We start from the raw sequence: 22,674 nt of genomic DNA, 5'->3' as shown, positions 1-22,674 counted from the left end.
CCGCTAGCTAGAGAACGAGAGAACTACTTAACGGATTTAGATCGTTTTTTTTCCTATAATTTGCTTGAAATTTCCAGTTGATTTTGCAACTTCTCCAATCACACTAAGAATCATAGTTCACTTACAGGAACCATATATTCACGCTAATCCGAGACAAATAATGACAACTACAGGAAAAGAAGAAATTAAAATCAAATCTACATTAAGAATTGTTGTACTAAAATGTATTAAATTAGGTTAGTTTGCATGTAATATCACAACAATTGCTCTGAACTTGGTCAAAAGTTGTTGGATTTATAATCATCCAGAAAGCCCACCAGGAGAGCTGACAACTTCATGCAACCTGAATTGAATTAACCAAGATAAAACTGTGCAGAAATATCTGATTTTAAAAACACAGACCTAAAGTGATATGCAAATAATAAATCATTGCTTGCATAATAGGTAAGAGTTGTTAATGTAAAAAGAAATTAATTGATTTACAAATGTTTGCATCGACAAGGAAAATAAGCTTTGCATATTTCAGCAATACAGTTATAGGAAGAACCAAGTACACCCCATGAAACGTTTGTTTCCTTTACAACATATATGAACATACCAAGATTTCATTTTTATTTAAACATTACTTTTAGATAAAGGTAGGTATACTCCTGTACTTTGACATTAACAAGAACTACATGTAGGTCCCATGATGAAATATAGGGGTTCTTAGAGACTTCTTTCAGCATCTTGCACTCTCTCCTTGGGCTGAACTTGCTTGGGCAGCGCTGCCTGGACAAGGTGACAGTTGTTTGAAATCTTTTCTACTTATAGATGATCATTTGGGACAGTGGAATGGTTGATTTTCAGTTAGTTATCTTTGTAAATCTCTTCCTAGACTCACAGGCATCTATAAACTTCTTTCTGAATACCCTAGAGAGCTATTTCAATCTATACATGTTGTTAACAAACACTTCAAAAACAAAGTGCAAACCAAACTAAATGCCTGATGTTTAAATAACACAGGTTCCTCCAAGATCCTCTCTAATGACATTCCAATCATTTCCATCTGATTAGGTATTTGAGATAGAGGTAAGTACAGGGGTGCACTTACTTTTTCCACATATAAAATTTGCATTTATATTTTTTAAAATCATACAATGGAGTACAAAATGTACATATGGCATTGTATGTGTTATACCAACTTAATCTATAGATACACTTTAAATAAAGATGAAATATTAACAATGTCCACATTATAAAAAAAAGAAAAAAAAAACATTTCATGGGTGTGCTTACTTTTGCATAGGATTGCAATGCCAATAATGATGTAAAAAAGTCTGACAAATAAATTTCTACATTACTACAGCTGTTAATGGTAAAAATCAGAATTTGACTAACCCTTAGTATAATTTTCCTCTTTTTAAATGCATAGACAACATTTTTCCTTTTATTTTATTCTGTAGATTTCAATCGGCAATACTTACCATTACCTCCACATTTTGCTGGGGTTCTATAAACCCATGTACTGTAAGTTTTCTTAACACTAGCAAGAAATCAAAAGACAAAAAACAAGAATTAACTTTTGCCATTCTTTTATTTTGCAAAACAGATATACTGCTAAAATACTATTAAAATGTCAAAAATATTGCATTGTGCAATATCATCATTTTGAAAACATGCCAAAATGCACTGTTTAGTGATTTTATTATTATTATTTTTTTTTTTTTTTACACATCATACTTTGAAATTTTACACATTTTCATCATTTACTGAAAAATAGTAAGGCAGCTAAATACCTAGATGCACAGGATTTTTCTGTTTCTGTACTGAAGACAGGTTTCATCATTATTACCATGGCAATCATTAACTAAGCTGCAAGACAATGTTGTGTAATAAGGTTCTGTATTGCATATAGTGATATATCTAATATATATCTCTATATATATAAAATCCCTATGTGCGTCCAGGTGTCCGTGTGTGGGTGTCTTCTGGTGAAGTGCGCGGGGCACGGTGCGATGCGCGATATTACTGTCAGAGAAAGTTAGAGGCGTTTTACGGAAATACAAACCAGTATTACTGTGAGAGGAAATTAAAGGTACACAATACAGTGACGCATATTACAGCCACATACAAGCCAGTATTACGGTCAGAGGAGATTAAAGGCATATTACAGACGCGCACGCCTGTATTACCGCCAGAGAAAATTAAAGGTATATTACGGACGTACGGATGTACAAGCCAGCGGACGTACAAGACGGTATCCTTCAATAAGGGCGCGCACAAAAAGGCGAGCCTCAAAAGGACGACCACAATTGGGCGCAACGAATAAAGGCGCGCGTAAATAAAGATCTGCACCTGTTGCTCTTCACATATTCCAGAGCCATTTGAACTAAATTATCTACGCGCCCTTATTGAATAGAGCCGTACAAGACAGTATTACTGTCACAGAAAATTAAAGACACACAATACACGGCGGCAGCCCACGAAGAACGGTCAGCTCAGCAAGTAAACATCAACAAAAGAAAGGCTGAAAGAAAGAAAAATACGACCAACAAAAAAAATGAGGTCAAAGTCCCTTGCCATTTAATATAGACTGTTCCTACTAATGTTTATGCACTACTGTTCTAGCGCCTGTTATTGTAACGGGCTAAATGACTAGTATATATATATATATATATATATATATATATATATATTAGGGGTGCATGATTCAGAAAATCTAACGATTCGATTCGATTTCGATTCTTGGGCTCACGATTCGATTCAAATCCGATTCTCGATTCAAAACGATTCTCGATTCAAAACGTTATGATTGTTTTTTATTTTCCATCAGTCTGATACAAAATACAGCCCTGAGATAACAGTTGAAGTCACATTACAAAAATATAAACTGTTGCAAATATAAACTGCAAACTTTCAACTTAAATTAAACAACTTATATTGACACTTTAAATAAAAGTAGATTAAATAAAACCAAATAAGAGCTGCTATAGTTGGTTGTAAAGTGCCATTATCAGAATAAATAAAAATGCTGCTACATTGGGCTGTAAAGTGCTGTAACAAGTGTAACATCCAAAATAATAATTAATTGTGAACATTTTCTTTTTACCTAAACTGTTTCCATTTCAGCAGACAACAGTTTTTGAACTGTGACAACTACAGTCAAACTGACAACAGATCAGAATATATTAGATTAGATTCAGGTGTATGCGCACATTAGTGAGTTTAAAGTCCACCATCTGCTGGAATGTACATGTTCTTTTGTAGAAACAGAAGCTGGTCTACATGTTCTGGAGTTAGCATGCTCCGCTGTGCAGTTACTATGTCCCCAGCAGTTGAGAATACCCTCTCTGCTGCAACACTAGTACCAGGAATGCATAGGTAGCATTTAGCCAATTTTGCAAGGAGGGGAAAGACAGTCTCCTGAGACCTCCACCAAGTTAGGGGGTCTTCTGAGAGTGACAATGATGGAGTTTCCAAATACTTCTTCATCTCTTCCTCAGCTCTGGTGCCAGCGGATTTAGGAACATCTCTGACATTAGTGAAAGTCTTGCCTAGTAAATTCAGCAGGGAAGTATTTCTTTTTTTGGGAACAGGGGGGCCTTCATCATCCAGCACTTCATTTGGGATGTCTGGCTCCTCATTCTGCATTAATGCACCATAAAAGAAAACAAAAACGCAATCAACCAACCTTTGTCTTTCAATTAGAAATTCAGTGTTATTATTAATTATTGTATATACCATACATATATACCATATATATATATATATATATATATATATATATATATATATACACGAGTGCTGTTTCACCACAGAATCCTGCTTTTGTTTCGTGAAGTAGCTGCGCATGTAGTGGGGCTATCACAGACAATGTCGGCGTGGCTTCTTCAGACATTATGTTTGTTGCCTCTTTTAATGGCTCGAGGGCTGCAGCAACTTCTTCTGCGTTGGCGACGTCGGTTTCGTCTAGTGTGCAGATGCCGGCTCCACATTTTCTTACTTCAGCAGAGAGAAGCGCAGCGCAAATGGCTGGTTGTTGCTCCAGGAATCTATCGATCATGTCGAATGCACTATTCCATCGTGTAGCCACGTCCGTTGTCAACTTGTGCGGTGCCAGCTCCAGAAGTTTCTGTTTCTGTTTCAAGACATGATTTGCGGTGGCACTGCGATGAAAAAATCCGGTAATTCTCCGAATTTTCCCCAGCAGACGTGAAACAGACGGCAGCTTCAGAGCTCTCTGTGCCGCGAGGTTGATGGTATGTGCGAAACATTTAACGTGTTGAAAGTTTCCCAGCTGTGCAGCAGCTAGCATGTTAGCAGCGTTATCGGTAACAATTACCAGGTCAGTGGTTGTGAGCTGCCATTCCTGTGCGACAGATTGAATGTTCTCCTTTATATGTGCGGCTGTGTGGCTTTCATTTATTGCTGTAGTTTGTAAAACTCGTGACTCAAGCTCCCAGTTGTCTGTAATATAGTGAGCGGTAAAGGTTACATACGACTGGACTGCCCTTGATGTCCATGCATCGCATGTTAAGGCTACTCTTGTTGCTTTCTTCAACGCTTCTGCTACTTTTTTCTTCGTCTCTTCGTATAACAGAGGTATCGCTTTTTCAGCAAAAAGCTGACGGCTTGGTATAGCGTATCTAGGCTCAACTGTTTTCAGCATGTACCGAAAGCCTTCATTTTCAACAACGCTGTAGGGACGCAAATCTTTGGAAATAAAACAGGCTATGGATTGAGTTATTTTCTTCGCCCGTTCAGAGTTGGTTGGAAGTTTGCAACATTGATGCAGAGTGCGTTGGTCTCCTGGAATGTTTCTTACTTTTGGCTGAACTTCGTTTGCATCCTCTGGATGATGACGTGCCATGTGAGTCCTGAGGTTTGTAGTGTTTCCAAAATATTTGATTTTAGCTTTACAAAGCTTGCATATGACGTGAGTTTTATCAATCTCTTTCTTGCCATCAATGTTGTAGAATCCAAAATGTGCCCAAACGTCTGCCTTAAATGAGGACGGGGCAGGTTGAATATTCTTTTTCACTGCGTTTTCCATGGCTCGTCTATCGAATGCTTGCGCGAGCGCGCACTCACTTTCTTCTTACTCACACCAAGGATTACTATCTGAGCAGAAACTGGCATAGCACCATCTATAGGATTGACAAACTCCTATCCGGAAAAATAGTTAAACTCGTGCCGTTATAAAATGGGAAATATGAATCGATTTTGTGTCCTGTATGAATCGATTTTGAATCGGTAGAGATAAAATTGCGATTCTTTCGCGAATCGATTTTTTTGCACACCCCTAATATATATATATATAAACGTCTATGAGTGGAACTGTGTGTGTCTGACCTGACCGGAAGTGAGAAGTGGAGTCAGGGTAAGAGCTCCACCTCTGAGGATACGCAACCGAGGCTAACACGTCTGCAGCTTCACTCTGTTGGGGCAAAGAAAAACCTCCGAAGAAACAGTCGCTCACTTAGCGGCTAATACAGAAGCGAGGCAAACGATATCCCTTGTATTTTCCCTCCCGCCGCTAATACACAAATGAGGTGAGCATGCTGGCAAAACGAAACCTCTGAAGAAACTTTCAAATACCTGACATCTCAACATTTCAATTTTTTTTCTGATGATTTCAATTGTTTCTAGGACCCTGTGCTTTTTACAGCAAAGGCTTACACTGCTAGAATATATATATATATATATATATATATATATATATATATTCTCACACAATTAAATGATCTTGACAATTAAACATTGCTTAAATGTAAATATACAGGAACTTAATACTTTTAATCATTTTTAAATCTTTTAATTCACTATGTCTTTTTGCTGTTAAAATATACAGTATATTTACTATATTAATACAGTTGCATTATTTTCTTCAAGAATATCAACAAGACATTTGTAATTTTTGAGTTATAATTATAAATATGGATTATCATTTTAATTATGTAGTACTTCTTTCTTACCAAAATGTATACTGTATGACACACAGCAACAAACAAATAATAAACACGGTACAAATCTTTTTAAAAAGCCTACTGCTTTACTAAGCAGTCTATTTCAAATTCATGTCTTTTTTTTGCCCCCAATTAAAAGGGTAACCTGCTGCATTTTAAACAAGCTCACTATCCAAACTCAAACGGTGTACATATTAATTTAAAGGACAAGATAAAGATCTTAATTTCTCAAAGCAGCTTTTTTTACTGTTTGTCTAGTTGCACAGAATGACTTCTCAGATTACTTGTTTTCAGTTTATTACTCCACTTTCTTTCACGTAAAGGCTTATATACCGATCACCTTTCATTCACTGATAAAACAAGCTTCCACTCGCTGCTCTTTGTTTACACTGCAGGAAATGGCTGCAAAAGAAAAAAGACACACAAAGGCTCAACTGCCATAATATCTTGTGTAAAGAAGCATTGTAACTAAATTACCATAAAGCTTAGAAAAGCAGGGGCTGAAAATATTGCTGAAATACAAGAAAAAAAGCAACAACAACAAATAAGTAATGCACTGTACTTATGGGGCCACTGCAACAGAAGACAGGAGAAGATGGGTGAATTACAGCACAAAAACCCTCAATCTAGCATACAAATTGTAAGCTTCATCTGTTTAGTGTCAAGCAAAACTGTTCCAAGGACAGGCATGAAAAATAAACTGATAATAAAGATTTGGGTAAGTACATAGTTATATACTGTAGATACCACATGGGCTGGACGGACATCCCGGCCAAAAGAGGGGATGGTTCCTTACCCGGATGGGAGACTCCTAATAAGAAGATAAGCATCCCGGCCAGGGAGGAAGAAGGAACAAAAGAGATGGCCGGACAGCCCACTGAGAAAGAAAGACATTGCTGGAGGCTTTTTATTCCCCTAGCATGCTAGATGGCAGCAGCCCCGGATGTCAATGCCTAGTACGAAACCAGCAAGGCATGCCGGGAAATGTAGTCCGGCAGAGCAGACCTGCTGGAGTCACTGGGGGCCACGAGGGGGCGCTGCAGAGAGACAAGCTCCCTGGACTTCCGTGTGACCTGGAAGGAATTCCATCAGGCAATCACCCTGCACCAGAAGTACTCCCAGGTCTGTAATAAAAGGGACTGCATTCCCTTATCCAGGCGAGTCAGAGCTGGGAGGTAGTGGAGTGGAGGAGGGTAGTGCGTATTGTGGAGAGAAAACCTGTGTTTTGTGCCTGTGTGACATATTTGAGGTAATTTGATTTATAAATCTACCTTTATTTGAACCCGGGATTGTGCTTGTCTGTTCGTGTTGGGGTTGGGGTTTGGGCTTGCTGGTGCCCGGGTTTCCATCACAATGTATATAGTTACAAATTGTTTACTTGTTTCTTCAGAGAGATACGAAATGTTTGTGTATATATTATTTTCAACAAAAAAATGCAATTGCAACAGCAATACTTGTTTCGAGAACATTATTCAGATGCAAGGGACTAAATGTTTCTAAAAAAAGGACACTATGTTTCCAAACGGGTTCACCTTGTGCCAAATTGCATAACATTGCAATACTATGGGTTATGACATGTAAACTTGGAACAATGATAACTGACAGATTGGGGAACAACAAAAACTTGATTCCAGGGTTGTGCATCATAAAATACCACTAAATAAAATTCAGTGTGTTGCTAGAATCTATAACATGTAATGGCACAGTAAGTCTCTATCATACTGTGAGTCTGCATGTTTTAACTAAAGAATAACATGAATCAAAACAAAATGTTCAAATTTTAATGACACAATACATTTCAGCATATCATGCTGACATCTACGGAACTGGAGAAAATACACCCGTCCGTCCATGCAACACTTCACACATGCACATCACTTGTGTTCCACATATACAGTCATCCTCTTACTATTGTCCTCTATACTATCATAAATTCAGTACATCTTTTTTTTTTTTGAAGGTTCATATGATGTTGTCTTTAGCAGAAGAATGGTTATAGGAACAAACTCTTTTTCTCATATACATACATAATACAGGAATAACTGATACTCAATATATTATTTTTGTTATGTCTTATGCATTAAATACTGTTTTTTTGTATGTTTGTTGGTACTGATGTGTGTCACTTTTGTTTTCAAATTGTCTAATGATACAGGGAAGAAGTTTTCTCTGACTCATTTTCCATTGTGTATGGAGACATTCTTTATGAATCCTCCCATTGTAGCCCCAGAATTCAATGGATGTAAACTTATTTTTTACTTGCTTGTTTAGACATTGTACATGGCTAAATATTATTGTTTTAAATATGTAGTACTGTATCTCTTCATTGTTCTAATGGTCTAATGTAGTAATGTATTGCATCAGACTTTTGGTAGAATTTGCTGTGTTGTTGCTGATTGTGTGTTAGATACCTACTAAATTTTAAGTGCTATATTTTCATTTTCATACAGAGTCACTCCTATTTATCTATATCTTTTGGAAAGTTCATTAAAGAAGTAATGGCACTTATTTCCTGACTTGTGAATGGAGTTTAACTTTCTGTTTTGTGTGTCAACACTTGGGAATTAACACATTGAGGGAACAGTACAGTTTTACTGCCTGTTGACATTATCAAGAAACCTGCTTTTAATGACTAATTCAGAAATCATTCCTTGCACAAACAACCAAAGGCATATTTGCAAAATTATATAGTAATTTGGTTAGTATATTACAAAGGTATTAAAATGAAAACATCACAATTAAATTACATTTTTAATAAAACATTTACATCAAATAGACTATTACTAAAGCACTGTACACTTGATACTGAAATATTCTTTAGAATATCTTTTAAAATTGCAAGATTTGGAATAAAGTTACAACACATGCTGTAGAAAGGTTGGTACCTCAGCTCTCTCTGAGTGATATCTTCAATAATAAGCCATTAAAATTTACAATAAAGCTGTCATTTGAATTTGTAATTGAAACTTAAATATTTTCAATTACAAATTCAAATGACAAGGGTGGAGTGCCCTCTCAGGGTTGGTAGCGAGATCCTGCCCCAAGTGGAGGAGTTCAAGTATCTCGGGGTCTTGTTCACGAGTGAAGGAAGAATGGAGCTCGAGATCGACAGGCGGATCGGTGCGGCGTCCGCAGTGATGCAGGCTCTGCATCGGTCTGTCGTGGTGAAAAGGGAGCTGAGCCGTAAGGCAAAGCTCTCAATTTACCAGTCGATCTATGTTCCTACCCTCACCTATGGTCATGAGCTATGGGTAGTGACCGAAAGAACGAAATCGCGAATACAAGCGGCTGAAATGAGTTTCCTCCGCAGGGTGTCTGGGCTCTCCCTTAAAGATAGGGTGAGAAGCTCAGTCATCCGGGAGGGGCTCAGAGTAGAGCCGCTGCTCCTCCGCATCAAGAGGAGTCAGATGAGGTGGCTCGGGCATCTGATCAGGATGCCTCCCTGGTGAGGTGTTCTAGGCACGTCCAACCAGGAGGAGGCCCCGGGGAAGACCCAGGACACGCTGGAGGGACTATGTCTCCCGGCTGGCTTGGGAATGCCTCGGGATTCTCCCGGAAGAGCTAGAAGAAGTGGCCGGGGAGAGGGAAGTCTGGGCATCTCTGCTCAAGCTGCTACCCCCGCGACCCGACCTCGGATAAGCGGAAGAGAATGGATGGATGGATGGAACTTAAATATTTTGGTCCCCGTATTATCAGAGCAAAAGCTTGGTTTGCATTGCCAGCAGTAAGTCAGACTTGTTCTCAGTGGATGTGGGACTCCACCAAACCTACCCTCTTTCATCAATTCTGTTCATAATTTTTATGGACATTATTTCTAGGCAGATCAGACTAGTGTCTGGAGTCTTGCAGGCATTGTTCTGGTCAGTTGTGGAAAAGAGGGAGCTGAGCCAAAAGTATAAGCTCTCAATGTCCTGGTTGATCCTCACCTATGGTCATGAGCTGTGGGTATTGACTGAAGAACTAGACAGCAGTACAAGCAATAGAAATGACTTGCCTGGGCTCAGCCTTAGAGATAGGGTGAGAAGCACAGACATTCGGGAGGAACTCAAAGTAGAGCCGGTGCTTCTCCGCATCTAAAGGGGTCAATTGGTGATTTGGGTATCTGAACAGGACCCATGTATTATCATTTGACAATCATGTCTGGAACCAAGCGACTACAGACAGGTGATCAAAGGTACACCTCTTTGAACAGCACAGATTTTCTGTCTAGTTGAGAGCTAATATAGCGTTCAACAGTAAGAAAATCCTGGTGGATCTGGAAAACTCATCATTATTAAAGGAGTGATTTCTGCACTTTGCCAGAATATTCTTAAGAAGAATGTCTGGTCATTTATCCATGTTCTGAAGGTGAAGAATAACTAGTTTATACAGGAATAATTAGTTTATACAGCAGGATAATGAACCAAAACACAAAAGTTGGCACAATTGAATCACTCAGAAGAAACAGAATTAAAGTTTTGTAGTGGCCTTGTCAAAGTTCTGACTTGAACTCAGAGATTTCATAGCAAAACCAAAAATGAACAGTTCATTCATACAAACCTACCAATGTGTCTGAGATATAGCAGTTTTGCAAAGAAGACTGGGCAAAAATTCCATAACAGCAATGTAAAAGACTGATATCAAATTACAAGAAGCATTTAGCTGTGATTATTGCCGCTAAAGATGTGGCAACCATGTACTGAAACCATAGGGTTAATGACTTTTTCACATGGGTGAATAACTGTTGGCTAACTTTTTCCCTTTCATGAAGAAAGTAATGATTTAAACACTGTACTGTATTTCACGCAGATTCACTTTCTCTAACAGTGATTTTTTTTGTAAAACAGGACATTAAGAAAGGGTAAATACTTTAACACAGCACTGCACATTAAGAAATCTATACAGAGACATACTGCATACTTACTATTGTAACACACCTCAAGAAGGAATTTACATTTCACACCAAGACTCTTTAACCTACATTCAGATGTATTTGTATTATTAACGAATACATAATATTAATACTAAAGCTTAAACATAAAGTACAAGCTTACTTGACAATCACACTGCAAAACAAAAAAAAATGTATTAAGGGGCTTTCTCATTTACTAGTACAAACTCCAACTGCATGAAACCCACCCAGGGCATATGAGTATGTCCCACTTCTACAAGATGGTTCTACCATTGGACAGTTAAAGACAGAGAGAGAGAATCCCCACTTGAAATGTCCAGTTACAGGACTTGTGATACCTTAAAGTTGAGACTGCCAATATCTAAAAGTAAAACTTTGACTTTGGCATTGTATCCCAGTGATCTTTATAGTTACGCTGGCAGGAGGTCAAAGCAGACATCCTAAACAAAGAACAGTAAAACATTTGATTGTAACAAAAATACATGTACCCCTTACCCAGAATAGGGATACTTAGATTGGCTCTTCAATCCAAGCTTGAAGTGTTGTTTGCTTCCACATGAGTGGTGACCAAGTGAGGTAACATGAAGCAACCATGTGAGTTCACCACACACAAGCCAACAGTTAAAAATCACTGAGATAAAAGTAATACGAGAACAATTTGTGAAGTGGACCAAGACACACTAGACTTGCCAACTAACTTTTGGGACAAATGGCTAATGATTATTTACAAATGCACAATTTCAGAAATTGGTAAAAAATGTTCTTGAATAATACCTGTTTATCTGAGCGATTATGTTACTTTTTTAGACAAGATTGCAGAGTAACGGTCTTAAAATTGACACAGGAAACCAAAAATAGAATTACCTTTTAATGATAGATTTGTTCTTTCCAGAGAATTCATTGCTGCAACAGTATCTCCAGTATAGACAAGTTGTAGAAAAGTATTAGTGTGATGATTCCACAGAGAGCATGTAAAGCTATAAATGCCTGATGTGAGCTGAAAAGAAGAAAATCATTTAACTGTGTATTTTTTTCCATTTCAAACTCAATTAACAGATTTTAACTGAAATGGCTACAACATTATAGAACTGAATGCAAAATAAAATATAAGGGGGGACCCAAAAATAACCGGAAATATTTTTAAAACGTGTTTAATTTAATTTTCTGTACAAACTACAATTAGTCTCCTTCAAAGTACTCTCCATTGGCGGAAATACACTTATCTAAGTTTGTTCCATTGTTCGAAACATTGTTTAAATTCGTCTGAAGTAATGCCCAATAATGCTCTGGTCGTTTCTTGTTTTACCTCTTTTGACGTCAGCAAAACGCCTTCCTTTCAAGTCTTTTTTCATCCGAGGGAACAAAAAGAAATCACACGGAGTTAAATCCGGTGAGTAGGGTGGGTGGTTCAGGGTTGTCATACCGTTTCTTGCCAAAAATTGGCGAATGCTGAGAGCAGTGTGAGATGGAGCGTTGTCATGATGAAAGAACCAATCGCCCGACTCCCACAAATCAGGGCGTTTCCTTCTCACACTAGCACATTTATTTGCGTTAAAGCCCTTTTTTCCAACTAAAAGTGTTTCCAATGTAGTTTTTGCGACATCTGAATTATCGATATGGAATTTATGCGCTAAAGTTAAACGGAAAGATATTATGTTGACTTGTACAACATATTATCTATAATTAGCATTTCCATCAGCTATATCGGTAAAAAAATTTGAAGCGCTAAATATTTTTTCGCAAAAATTCCTTGGATGGAAACCTGGCTACTGTTGCACAACCTTAACACTTCTAGGTAGAATGCTTGGTTTACAGTCTGACCTGCTGGAACAAATTCATAATACACGAGACCTTTGACATCAAAAAAAGAAATCAACATTGTTTTCACCTGCCGAGCTTTTTTTGCTCGAGGAGAATTCGCCGTTTTCCAATGACTGGACTACTGTTTCGACTCAGGATCGTAACTGTAGCATCGATCAAACTACTTTTACAAAAAAATTCACTGAGCACAAGCACGACCTTCCAGACTGATGGCACTTGGCAGACTGACTTGTGAGGAGTGTAACTAGATTGCCCTAGTGGCCCCAACCACATACTACAAGTACCCACCTAACAACAACAAAATTCTGGTTATTTTTGGGTCCCCCCCTCGTAGGTCAAACTTAATTCCACAAAGAAAAATATAAAGTTTTGGACCATGAACCTTCATTAGGCATGTTCCAGGAGTAGAATATTTAAAGCAAATTTAGAGATAATATCGGAGTAGAAAAGGTTTAGAAAATAATGCTAAGGAAAGCCATGGAGGGCACATAAGAGTCTATGCTAAGAAGATGAACTGAGTGAATGTAAGAATTGCTGGTAATTTTTCATTTTGTTAAAAATATTTCCTGAAAAGAATCATTACACTTTACAAATGATTCTTCTTACAAATGTCAGGTACAATTCATACACACCTACACAGTTGTTCAGATCCAGCAAAATCAGAAAACTTACAAGTTTTTAAAACTTTGGCATGACACTGTAGTTTAGTACAAAATACTAATTCTTAAAACTATAAAGTAGTTTTACAAATTTAATGTTCAGATATATACAGGACCCTTGGGCATGTTGTCTTTATTCCCAACTATAGTAACCATGATTCCTGACTACAATAGCAAAATGATGAAATAACAAACACAACTTCTGCTTTAATATATAAAACAGTAGTTCAAACAATAACTAGGGCTTTCTAAGAGCTATCACAATCAACTTTTGCAATTGTTTTGCTTTTCAAGGTATTTTACTTGGGAACAACAGGAACATAATATCAAAAGTAATCTGCATTTCTCATCTTCTTTAATAAAATCCCTGTGTGCGTCCAGGTGTCCGTGTGTGTGTGTGTGTGTGTCTTCTGGTGAAGTGCACATGCGCGGGGCACGGTGTGATGCGCGATATTACTGTCAGAGAAAGTTACAGGCGTTTAACGGAAATACAAACCAGTATTACTGCGAGAGGAAATTAAAGGTACACAATATAGTGACTCATATTATAGCCACATACAAGCCAGTATTACTGTCGGAGGAGATTAAAGGCATATTACCGACGCGCACGCCTGTATTATCCACCAGAGAAAATTAAAGATATATTACAGACGTTCAAGCCATCGGATGTACAAGACAGTATTACTGTCACAGAAAATTAAAGACACACAATACACGGCAGCAGCCCACGAAGAACGTCAGCTCAGCAAATAAACATCAACAAAAGAAAGGCTGAAAGAAAGAAAAATACGACCAACAAAAAGAATGAGGTCAAAGTCCCTTGCCATTTAATATAGACTGTTCCTACTAATGTTTATGCACTACTGTTCTAGCGCCTGTTATTGTAATGGGCTAAATGACTAGTACTGAATAATGTACTTCAAAATGCAAATGAAAAGATTGCTATGGTTTATGAACATATTTGCAACAGTGATACTGTCAAATGTCAAGATAAGCAGAACAGTTTGTATTTTCTTCAGTCTAGCTTGCATTGCCACCACATAGCCTTTGAATGGAGTATTCAAAGAAGCCACATGCTTGCCTCAATAGGGCTGCTGAGACAGAGCTGCTGTCGCCATGGTCTTCTCTTCAAGGTCAGATGGTAAGAGAGAGAGAGGTACAGACAAGGCAACCAACTTTATACCATTCTTGTCACAAATCACAAGCCAATGGGGCATTATGGTACAGAATGGCCTCTGATTCAAAACCCATCATAAACAGCCATAATTCTGACCAATAAAATTAGTTTACCTGTCCCTTCCTGGGCCATTTACTAATGAAAGTAGTTAGGTACAACTCATCCCCCAGTTGCTTTGTATAGGCAGATTATGGTTTTCTTGTGGGGGATGGTTTGTAGATTCATGCAAGTCCAAACAGTCACCCTTGCTAAACCAGTTTCAAACATGATTCATGCCCCCCTCTGTCACAAAGTGGCACCTACATAATGAACTTCACTGGTCCAATGAAACTGATCACATAATTACATTATGCATAAAAAGTTAGCTTAGACAAATTTAATTCTGCATGCCCTCTCCTGATTGAACTACCTCTCACAATCTTAAGTTAAATATTTTTAACAGTTTCTTAATAGATGCAAATATATTAATGAAACACACTTCTTACAGAAGTTTTCAGAGACCTACCAATATTTTCTGAAAGTAAATTTGCTGCAATATTTACAACTGACATTCATTAAAAGTGTCATAAATTAAAGCATGAAAGCAACGGTGACAATGTGACACAGGTTTAATATGTTTTCTTAACAGACTCAATGTGCTTCTTAAGGATGTTCATACTGCTATAAATTACAGGCACATTGCCAGTGCACAATGAGCTCAAAAAGGAAGGCAGCGAATCAATGTTCACCGTCAGGAAGGAAGGAAGGAAGGGTGACCAGGGACTAGAGATAAGTGTTTACGTACATGGGAGGTGAAAGTAACTTTACAAGCAAGAGAAAGGGAGCTTAATGTTCTAAAAGACAGGGTTTTTGCACATTTAAAGGAAATCCCATGTAGGAGTGGTAGGAGTAATTTATTTTGGGTGTAGTATTTTGTGCTTTTACAGTCTAAGTTATCTGTGCTGCACATTGATCTTTTACACCTAATATTAGAATGAACTTTTTGTAATCTAACCAGGATCCTACTTATATTGCGAATCCTAAATTCTCCTACTCTTATCTTGCATATAACACACTTAATTAATATGTAATGTTCAGCTGAAATGTATACCAGTTTATTATAACGAGCAAAAGATTAAAAAAAAACAAAAAAAAAAACAACAACAACAGAGGGCTTCATATAGAGTATAAACAACTGTTTCTAATAAAACAACACCTGTAACAATATTAAGCTGCACTATGAAGGGGATGATATTAAATCAAAGTGTTAACTCTGTGCAGTAGATATGGTTACCTTTTCCAGAGGGCTTCCATTTAAAGTAATCAAATAAAAAAAAGACACTTCTTCACTAACACTTCAGAGGTTTGAAGATAATTATACTAATTATTTAAATAATACTGCCTGATAAAAGCTTTTTAATGCTGTAAAACATGCTTGTTTTTTCTTTTAACAATAAAAGAAAACACCCAATTTTGCATCACACAAAAATTTTCCATCTCCATGGCTGAAGCTGCTTCAGGAATCTATTTTGCAAAAATTGTTTGTTGTAAGCAATTTCCATAGCTAATTAAGCAATCAGTCAGGCTTTGCCAAACACAGAATATTAAAGACGTGTTAGCCTTGTAAAGTAAGTATCACCAAATAAAAGAATACAATTACAACTGTATCATACATAATTTTATAATTAGCTCTACTAAACTGAAATAGTCATACAATATTTCTGATGTTTCCCTTCTGCTATCAGTTGCAGAGGCTTACGTTTAGATAAGTTCAAACTCTGCATTCAACTGCTGAACATTTGCTTCAAGATTTTTTTTTTCGTTAAAAGTTACATAAATCCATTTTAAGTCACTGATTGCTTAAAGAGGTTTCTCCTGTTTATCTTAGGCAAAATGCAGTAATGCCTTGCCCAGACTATACAGCATGTTACTGGTGTGATGGGTAACAGTACTGAGATAAAAAAAATAAATAAGATTTACCTTTTACCTACTAACTATATGGGCCTATAAATAGTTACAGACATTGTCATTTAAATTATTCTTATCAATGTGATGGCAAATCATGTGGCTGGCAAAATACTCAACCAGTCAACCAACCAACCAGGCTTTTGCAACCAACAAGACAATTGCCACAAAAATTACCAAACAGTGATACTTCTATTTGACAACGTGTCAAGTAAAGAAAACAATTTTTTTTGTTTATTAAGACTAATTGAAAGCAAAGACAGGGTACACTGTTCTGTAAAACAGATTACAGTAAAACCCTGCGAAGACGCGGTTCAGGGTTCGCGGCCTCAGTCGTTCACGGATTTTTCCTTAGAACCTAACTAATAATTGTTCGGAGAAACTGCAAACATCCTCCACAATTATTATGGCTTTTTTCGTGGCAATACTGCACTGTAGAGAGAACAGGAAGCAACCGTAGAGGAAAACGCGGCTTGGGATGGTGAAAGTAGCCAATAGAATTTGAAACTGTTAATTCCCAGCAGTTTCTGCAGTGGCTCCGATTGGTCTACTGCTGTGGGTGCAGGGGCTGTTGGGGTCAAAGGATGTCAGCGCAGCTTTGAAAAAGGGGGCCGGTGACCTAAACAAAAAAAAAGTTTTTATAATTTGTGTTTCAAGTTCCTGTCTCTCTGCCTGACTTCTGTTGGGTTACCTATACTTATTTGTTTTGTTGTGGATCATTTCGTGGTTGGGGTCTGGATTGTCTGCCTGTGTACATGAGGACTGTAAGTGGATTCATTGCTATCCTGAGAAGCAAGGAGCACTTCTGAACCCGTCCACACGTCTTCACCATTTCAGGAACTACCGGTAGGACTATCTTTACATTCTTATTCAACATGCGGATCTCTGGATTATCTATTTTCATCATTACATTTCATCCTTTGCCGTTTTCATGGACTTTACTGTGTGTGCTTTGCTGATGCTTTGTTGTATTTAATGTATAATCGCCGTAAGGGGAACTGGGGTGGTATCGTTGTTTTCATTACATTCTTTATTTGTTGTTTGATTACTGGTTTGCTTTGTTTTGTCTCTATTTGTGAGTGCGCGGGTCGGGTCAAGGCTGTGTTCGTCCCTGGAATCTCCACCATAAAAATAAATAAATCACTGTCTTCTCAACAGTGTGAATCTTAGTGGCACCGGACTGCCACAGCGTTATTAATTTCTCCTTGCTGCTGATTGACTGGTACCCTGTGACGCACCTCCAGCGGAGTGTTCTTGTGTTTTCCATTTTGTTCTTCTAAATCCTTAAACCACTGCAACCGGCTCTAGTCGTTTCCCAGTGCCATTTGCCAGCACGTAGGAGCCAAGTATATTCGGCGACATACATTCATTGAACGCCGCAACCGGCTATTGTCGGTTCCCAGTGCAATTTACCAGCACGCCAGAGCTGATCAGTCAGTGCCTGACATTCGTTGAGCAGCCAGCTCATGATCACTGCCGGCCCCTGCAGCACTGCAACCTCACTGTCTCTGGGATTGACCCGCTGCACTAGACTAGCCTGTCAGCGTCCGCGTTTACCTCTGTGTGCTTGCGTGCAGCCAGTTCAAGCTCAGTTGGCTCGGTGATTTACTGAATTTCATCAATGGCTTGCACCTTGTACATATTGTTCCAGTATTTTTTTTTTTTTTTTTTTTTTTTTAAACAGTTTTTACAGTTCATTGGCAGTGTGTAAAATGATCAGTGTTACAGTAATTGTGATGCTCTTTGCATGAAAAAAAAAGTGTCCCATTAAAATTTCACTTTTTCTTTATGAATTGTGACGTTTACTTAAAAAGTGCAGCAAAAAAGTATTTGGCGTCCAGGGATGCATTAACCCCCCAAGTATGCGGCAGTTTAAGGGTTAAAGCCCCAAGATGCCGACGAAACGCCTTGCACCTTCTAAGGCTTCTGGCAATGAAAAAGCGCTTGCATGAATTACAGTACATATAGCTGTAACATCGGTATTTTAATTCTAGCACTGCAGGTGACATATCAGTACAGTACTGTACAGTATACGGGTTACCTTTTCATTCTTTTCTTTAGGTAATGTATTAAGTGGAAGTTGAAATAAAAGTGTTTTGGGGGCATATTTAGGGTTTTTTTTAACCACATCCATAATTCACGTTTTTTCACAATTCACAAGTGCTCTAGGAACATAACCCCCGTGAATTTCAAGGGTGTACTGTATAGTAGTTTTTGTTTTTCTCTTGATTTTAAGTCAATATAGTAACCTGTTCTTTAGGACTTCTAAACAAAACAGAAAAATTAGGAGCCAAATAGGGCATTTTAATGCTTTTCCTTTTTGCTTCTCCTCAAACACTGTACCTGCTTAAGTCTTCATAAAACAAAAACACAAGTGGCTGCTAAATACAGAAATTAGCAAAACAAAAAATCTTAATGGCTTGAAATGAATAAAATTCAGTGGTAAGTCCATTCAATGAAAAATTAAACTGAAACCAAAAGCCATAATTTACGCAATATTTCATTTTTAATATATGAAAGAGAACATATAGTGCATCCGGAAAGTATTCACAGCACATCACTTTTTCCACATTTTGTTATGTTACAGCCTTATTCCAAAATGGATTAAAATCATTTTTTTCCTCAGAATTCTACACACAACACCCCATAATGACAACGTGAAAAAAGTTTACTTGAGGTTTTTGCAAATTTATTAAAAATAAAAAACTGAGAAATCACATGTACATAAGTATTCACAGCCTTTGCTCAATACTTTGTCGATGCACTTTTGGCAGCAATTACAGCCTCAAGTCTTTTTGAATATGATGCAACAAGCTTGGCACACCTATCCTCGGCCAGTTTCGCCCATTCCTCTTTGCAGCACCTCTCAAGCTCCATCAGGTTGGATGGGACGCGTCGATGCACAGCCATTTTAAGATCTCTCCAGAGATGTTCAATCGCATTCAAGTCTGGGCTCTGGCTGGGCCACTCAAGGACATTCACAGAGTTGTCCTGAAGCCACTCCTTTGATATCTTGGCTGTGTGCTTAGGGTCGTTGTCCTGCTGAAAGATGAACCGTCGCCCCAGTCTGAGGTCAAGAGCGCTCTGGAGCAGGTTTTCATCCAGGATGTCTCTGTACATTGCTGCAGTCATCTTTCCCTTTATCCTGACTAGTCTCCCAGTTCCTGCCGCTGAAAAACATCCCCACAGCATGATGCTGCCACCACCATGCTTCACTGTAGGGATGGTATTGGCCTGGTGATCAGCGGTGCCTGGTTTCCCCAAATGTGACGCCTGCCATTCACACCAAAGAGTTTAATCTTTGTCTCATCAGACCAGAGAATTTTCTCTCTCATGGTCTGAGAGTCCTTCAGGTGCCTTTTGGCAAACTCTAGGCAGGCTGCCATGTGCCTTTTACTAAGGAGTGGCTTCCGTCTGGCCACTCTACCATACAGGCCTGATTGGTGGATTGCTGAAGAGATGGTTGTCCTTCTGGAAGGTTCTCCTCTCTCCACTGAGGACCTCTGGAGGACCTCCCGATCGCTCAGTTTAGATGGCCGGCCAGCTCTAGGAAGAGTCCCGGTGGTTTTGAACTTCTTCCACTTACGGATGATGAAGGCCACTTGGGACCTTCAAAGCTGCAGAAATTTTTCTGTAACCTTCCCCAGATTTGTGCCTTGAGACAATCCTGTCTCAGAGGTCTACAGACAATTCCTTTGACTTCATGCTTGGTTTGTGCTCTGACATGAACTGTCAACTGTGGGACCTTATATAGACAGGTGTGTGCCTTTCCAAATCATGTCCAATCAACTGAATTTACCACAGGTGGACTCCAATTAAGCTGCAGAAACATCTCAAGGATGATCAGGGGAAACAGGATGCACCTGAGCTCAATTTTGACCTTCATGGCAAAGGCTGTGAATATTTATGTACATGTGCTTTCTCAATTTTTTTATTTTTAATAAATTTGAAAAAATCTCAAGTAAACATTTTTCACATTGTCATTATGGGGTGTTGTGTGTAGAATTCTGAGGAAAAATGAATTTAATCCATTTTGGAATAAGGCTGTAACATAACAAAATGTGGAAAAAGTGATGCGCTGTGAATACTTTCCGGATGCACTGTATACAAGTCAACAAACCTGAAATGCATAAAATACAGAAAAAAATTCACTCCTAGCTTTATATTTTTTCAAGCATGGATGCTTAGAAGATATCTTCAGAGTTCTGAAAAGTTGGGTAATACTACCCCAAGTTGAGTGGGAGTGTTCTTGCTAACAACATTTTTCTCTTTCATCAGCATTTTATTACATATTTTTTTAATTTTATTGATTTTATTGTCATCATTCCATACAAATAAATCAATGTTTACAAAAAATAGGATTGAAAACAAATCAACCCCTACCCCTGAGAAAGAGAGCAAAGCCAACAGAGTAAAACTTAAAGCTAGTAAAAAATAAATAAATTGATGAGTTTAATAAGCAGATAAAGATAAGTGGAGAAGAAAAAGAAATGCTTTAAGAGCTTATTCTAAAATATTATTGATTAGATCCTGCCAGGTTTTGAAAAAGTTCTGCACAGATCCTCTAAGTGCAAATTAGATTTTTTCCAATTTCAAATAGTATAAAACATCAGTTACCCACTGACTTAAAAGAGGAGAGTTTGGATTCTTCCAGTTTAGTAAAATAAGTCTGTGTTCCAATAGTGTAGTGAAGGCAATCACACTTTGTTTGTCCTTCTCCACTTTAAGCCCATCTGGAAGAACACCAAACACACCTGTTAATGGGTTAGGAGGGACAAGCGGGCTCCGCCCCCTGCTCGCTTCGCTTGCCTACCCCCGGCGTTTTGAACCCGTGCCCGCTGGGTAGCCACATGTGAGGATGACGCACGTTTAATACGGAGAGCTCGCCCATGTCACTCTGGGGCTCTCCACTGTTAACACGGAGCCCCGTACGTACCTGATTATATTTTCCCTTTTTCGAGTAATAATTTTCATTTGTTTGCGATACTGTGATGTTTATCGTAATGTTAATAATGCATAACTGTAATGTGATTCACCTATGCCGTATAGATTGGATGTGTGAGGATGACGTATGTTTAATACGGAGCGTTCGCCTGTGTCACTGTGGGTCTCTCCACTGTTAATACGAAGCTCTTTCCGAACTATTATGCGGTGCATTGTGGAGCACTGCGGACTCTGTAGTGTTTCCCGTTTCACTTTGTATATCGTTTAGCCTAGCTGTTTCTTTTTGGAGAAGTCTGTGCCCGGTTTGCGTCATTTCAGACGCACGTTGTAGGCACTTGCGTTCATTAATTATATCCAGGCAGGCGCGTGTTTGTATCTCGGTAACTGGAGCTGTGTCGTGTTGAACCCGTGCCTGCTTTGCCTATGCAGTTTGAGACGCGCGTTGTAGGAGTCCACGTTCATTAGATCTACGCATTAGTGCCACTCACAATATGGCGGCCACGCCTGCGCATTCCATATTATGTCGGTTCTAACCATGCTGTGTAGGCGCATTTGCCTTTTGTACTCTACTGGGCTTTGTGATGCCCGATGTAGGCGCCTGAACCTTCAGGGTCCATATCCACTGTGTGGTGTGGACGTTTAACTGTCGTTGGTTCTGCCTTTATATTCTGTATGTCGGTGTGCATGTGTTTAGTGTCTAGGTTTTTTTGTAGCTGTTGCATTCCAGGTTACATCATCTGTAACCCGCTCTCCATGTGTTCGTCCCCGTTCTTTAATCCCTGTATGAAGTTTTATTTTGTTTCCTACTGTGTGTTTTATTTCTGACCTCACTTTATCCTGCTTGCGGCATGTCAGACCGTTCGTAGTCTCTCTCGTTTTACTGTGGGGAGGGGGGGCTTTGTTTTGTAACCTGCTCTCTATGTGTTTGTCTCTGTTCTTTAACCTCTTTATGACGTTTTATTTTGTTTCCTACTCTGACGGTTCGTAGTCTGTCCCGTTTTGCTCTGGTGCGGGGGGGCCCTGTGTGTTGTCTGCGCACGTGAGGAGTCTCTCCCGTTTCACTCGGGGGGGGTGGGGGGGGGTGTGCTTTGTTTCTTTAATCCCTTTATAAAGTTTTACTTTGTTTCCTACTCTGTGTTTTATTTCTGACCTCGCTTTATCCTGCTTGCGGCATGTCAGACGGTTCGTAGTCTCTGTCGTTGTACTCTGGGGAGGGTGGCTTTGTTCTGTAACCTGCTCTTCATGTGTTGGTCCCTGTTTTTTATCCTCTTTATGAGGTTTTACTTTGTT

At 38.7% G+C, this 22,674-nt stretch overlaps 1 protein-coding gene across 1 annotated transcript in view; it reads right to left on the bottom strand.

Annotated features, from left to right (window-relative positions):
- Window positions 1-22,674, bottom strand: part of ipo11 (importin 11) — a 311,838-nt gene that overhangs the window by 228,716 nt on the left and 60,448 nt on the right. The window contains exons 6-7 of the mRNA XM_051929691.1: window positions 11,704-11,836; window positions 1,467-1,525 (exon numbers count right to left, since the gene is read on the bottom strand). Of these exons, the coding sequence (XP_051785651.1) occupies window positions 1,467-1,525; window positions 11,704-11,836 (192 nt within the window). The remainder of the gene's footprint in view (window positions 1-1,466; window positions 1,526-11,703; window positions 11,837-22,674) is intronic.

Source organism: Erpetoichthys calabaricus, chromosome 7 (assembly GCF_900747795.2).
Source record: "Erpetoichthys calabaricus chromosome 7, fErpCal1.3, whole genome shotgun sequence".
Taxonomy (NCBI): Eukaryota; Metazoa; Chordata; class Cladistia; order Polypteriformes; family Polypteridae; genus Erpetoichthys; species Erpetoichthys calabaricus.
This window is presented reverse-complemented; position numbering and strand designations above follow the sequence as displayed.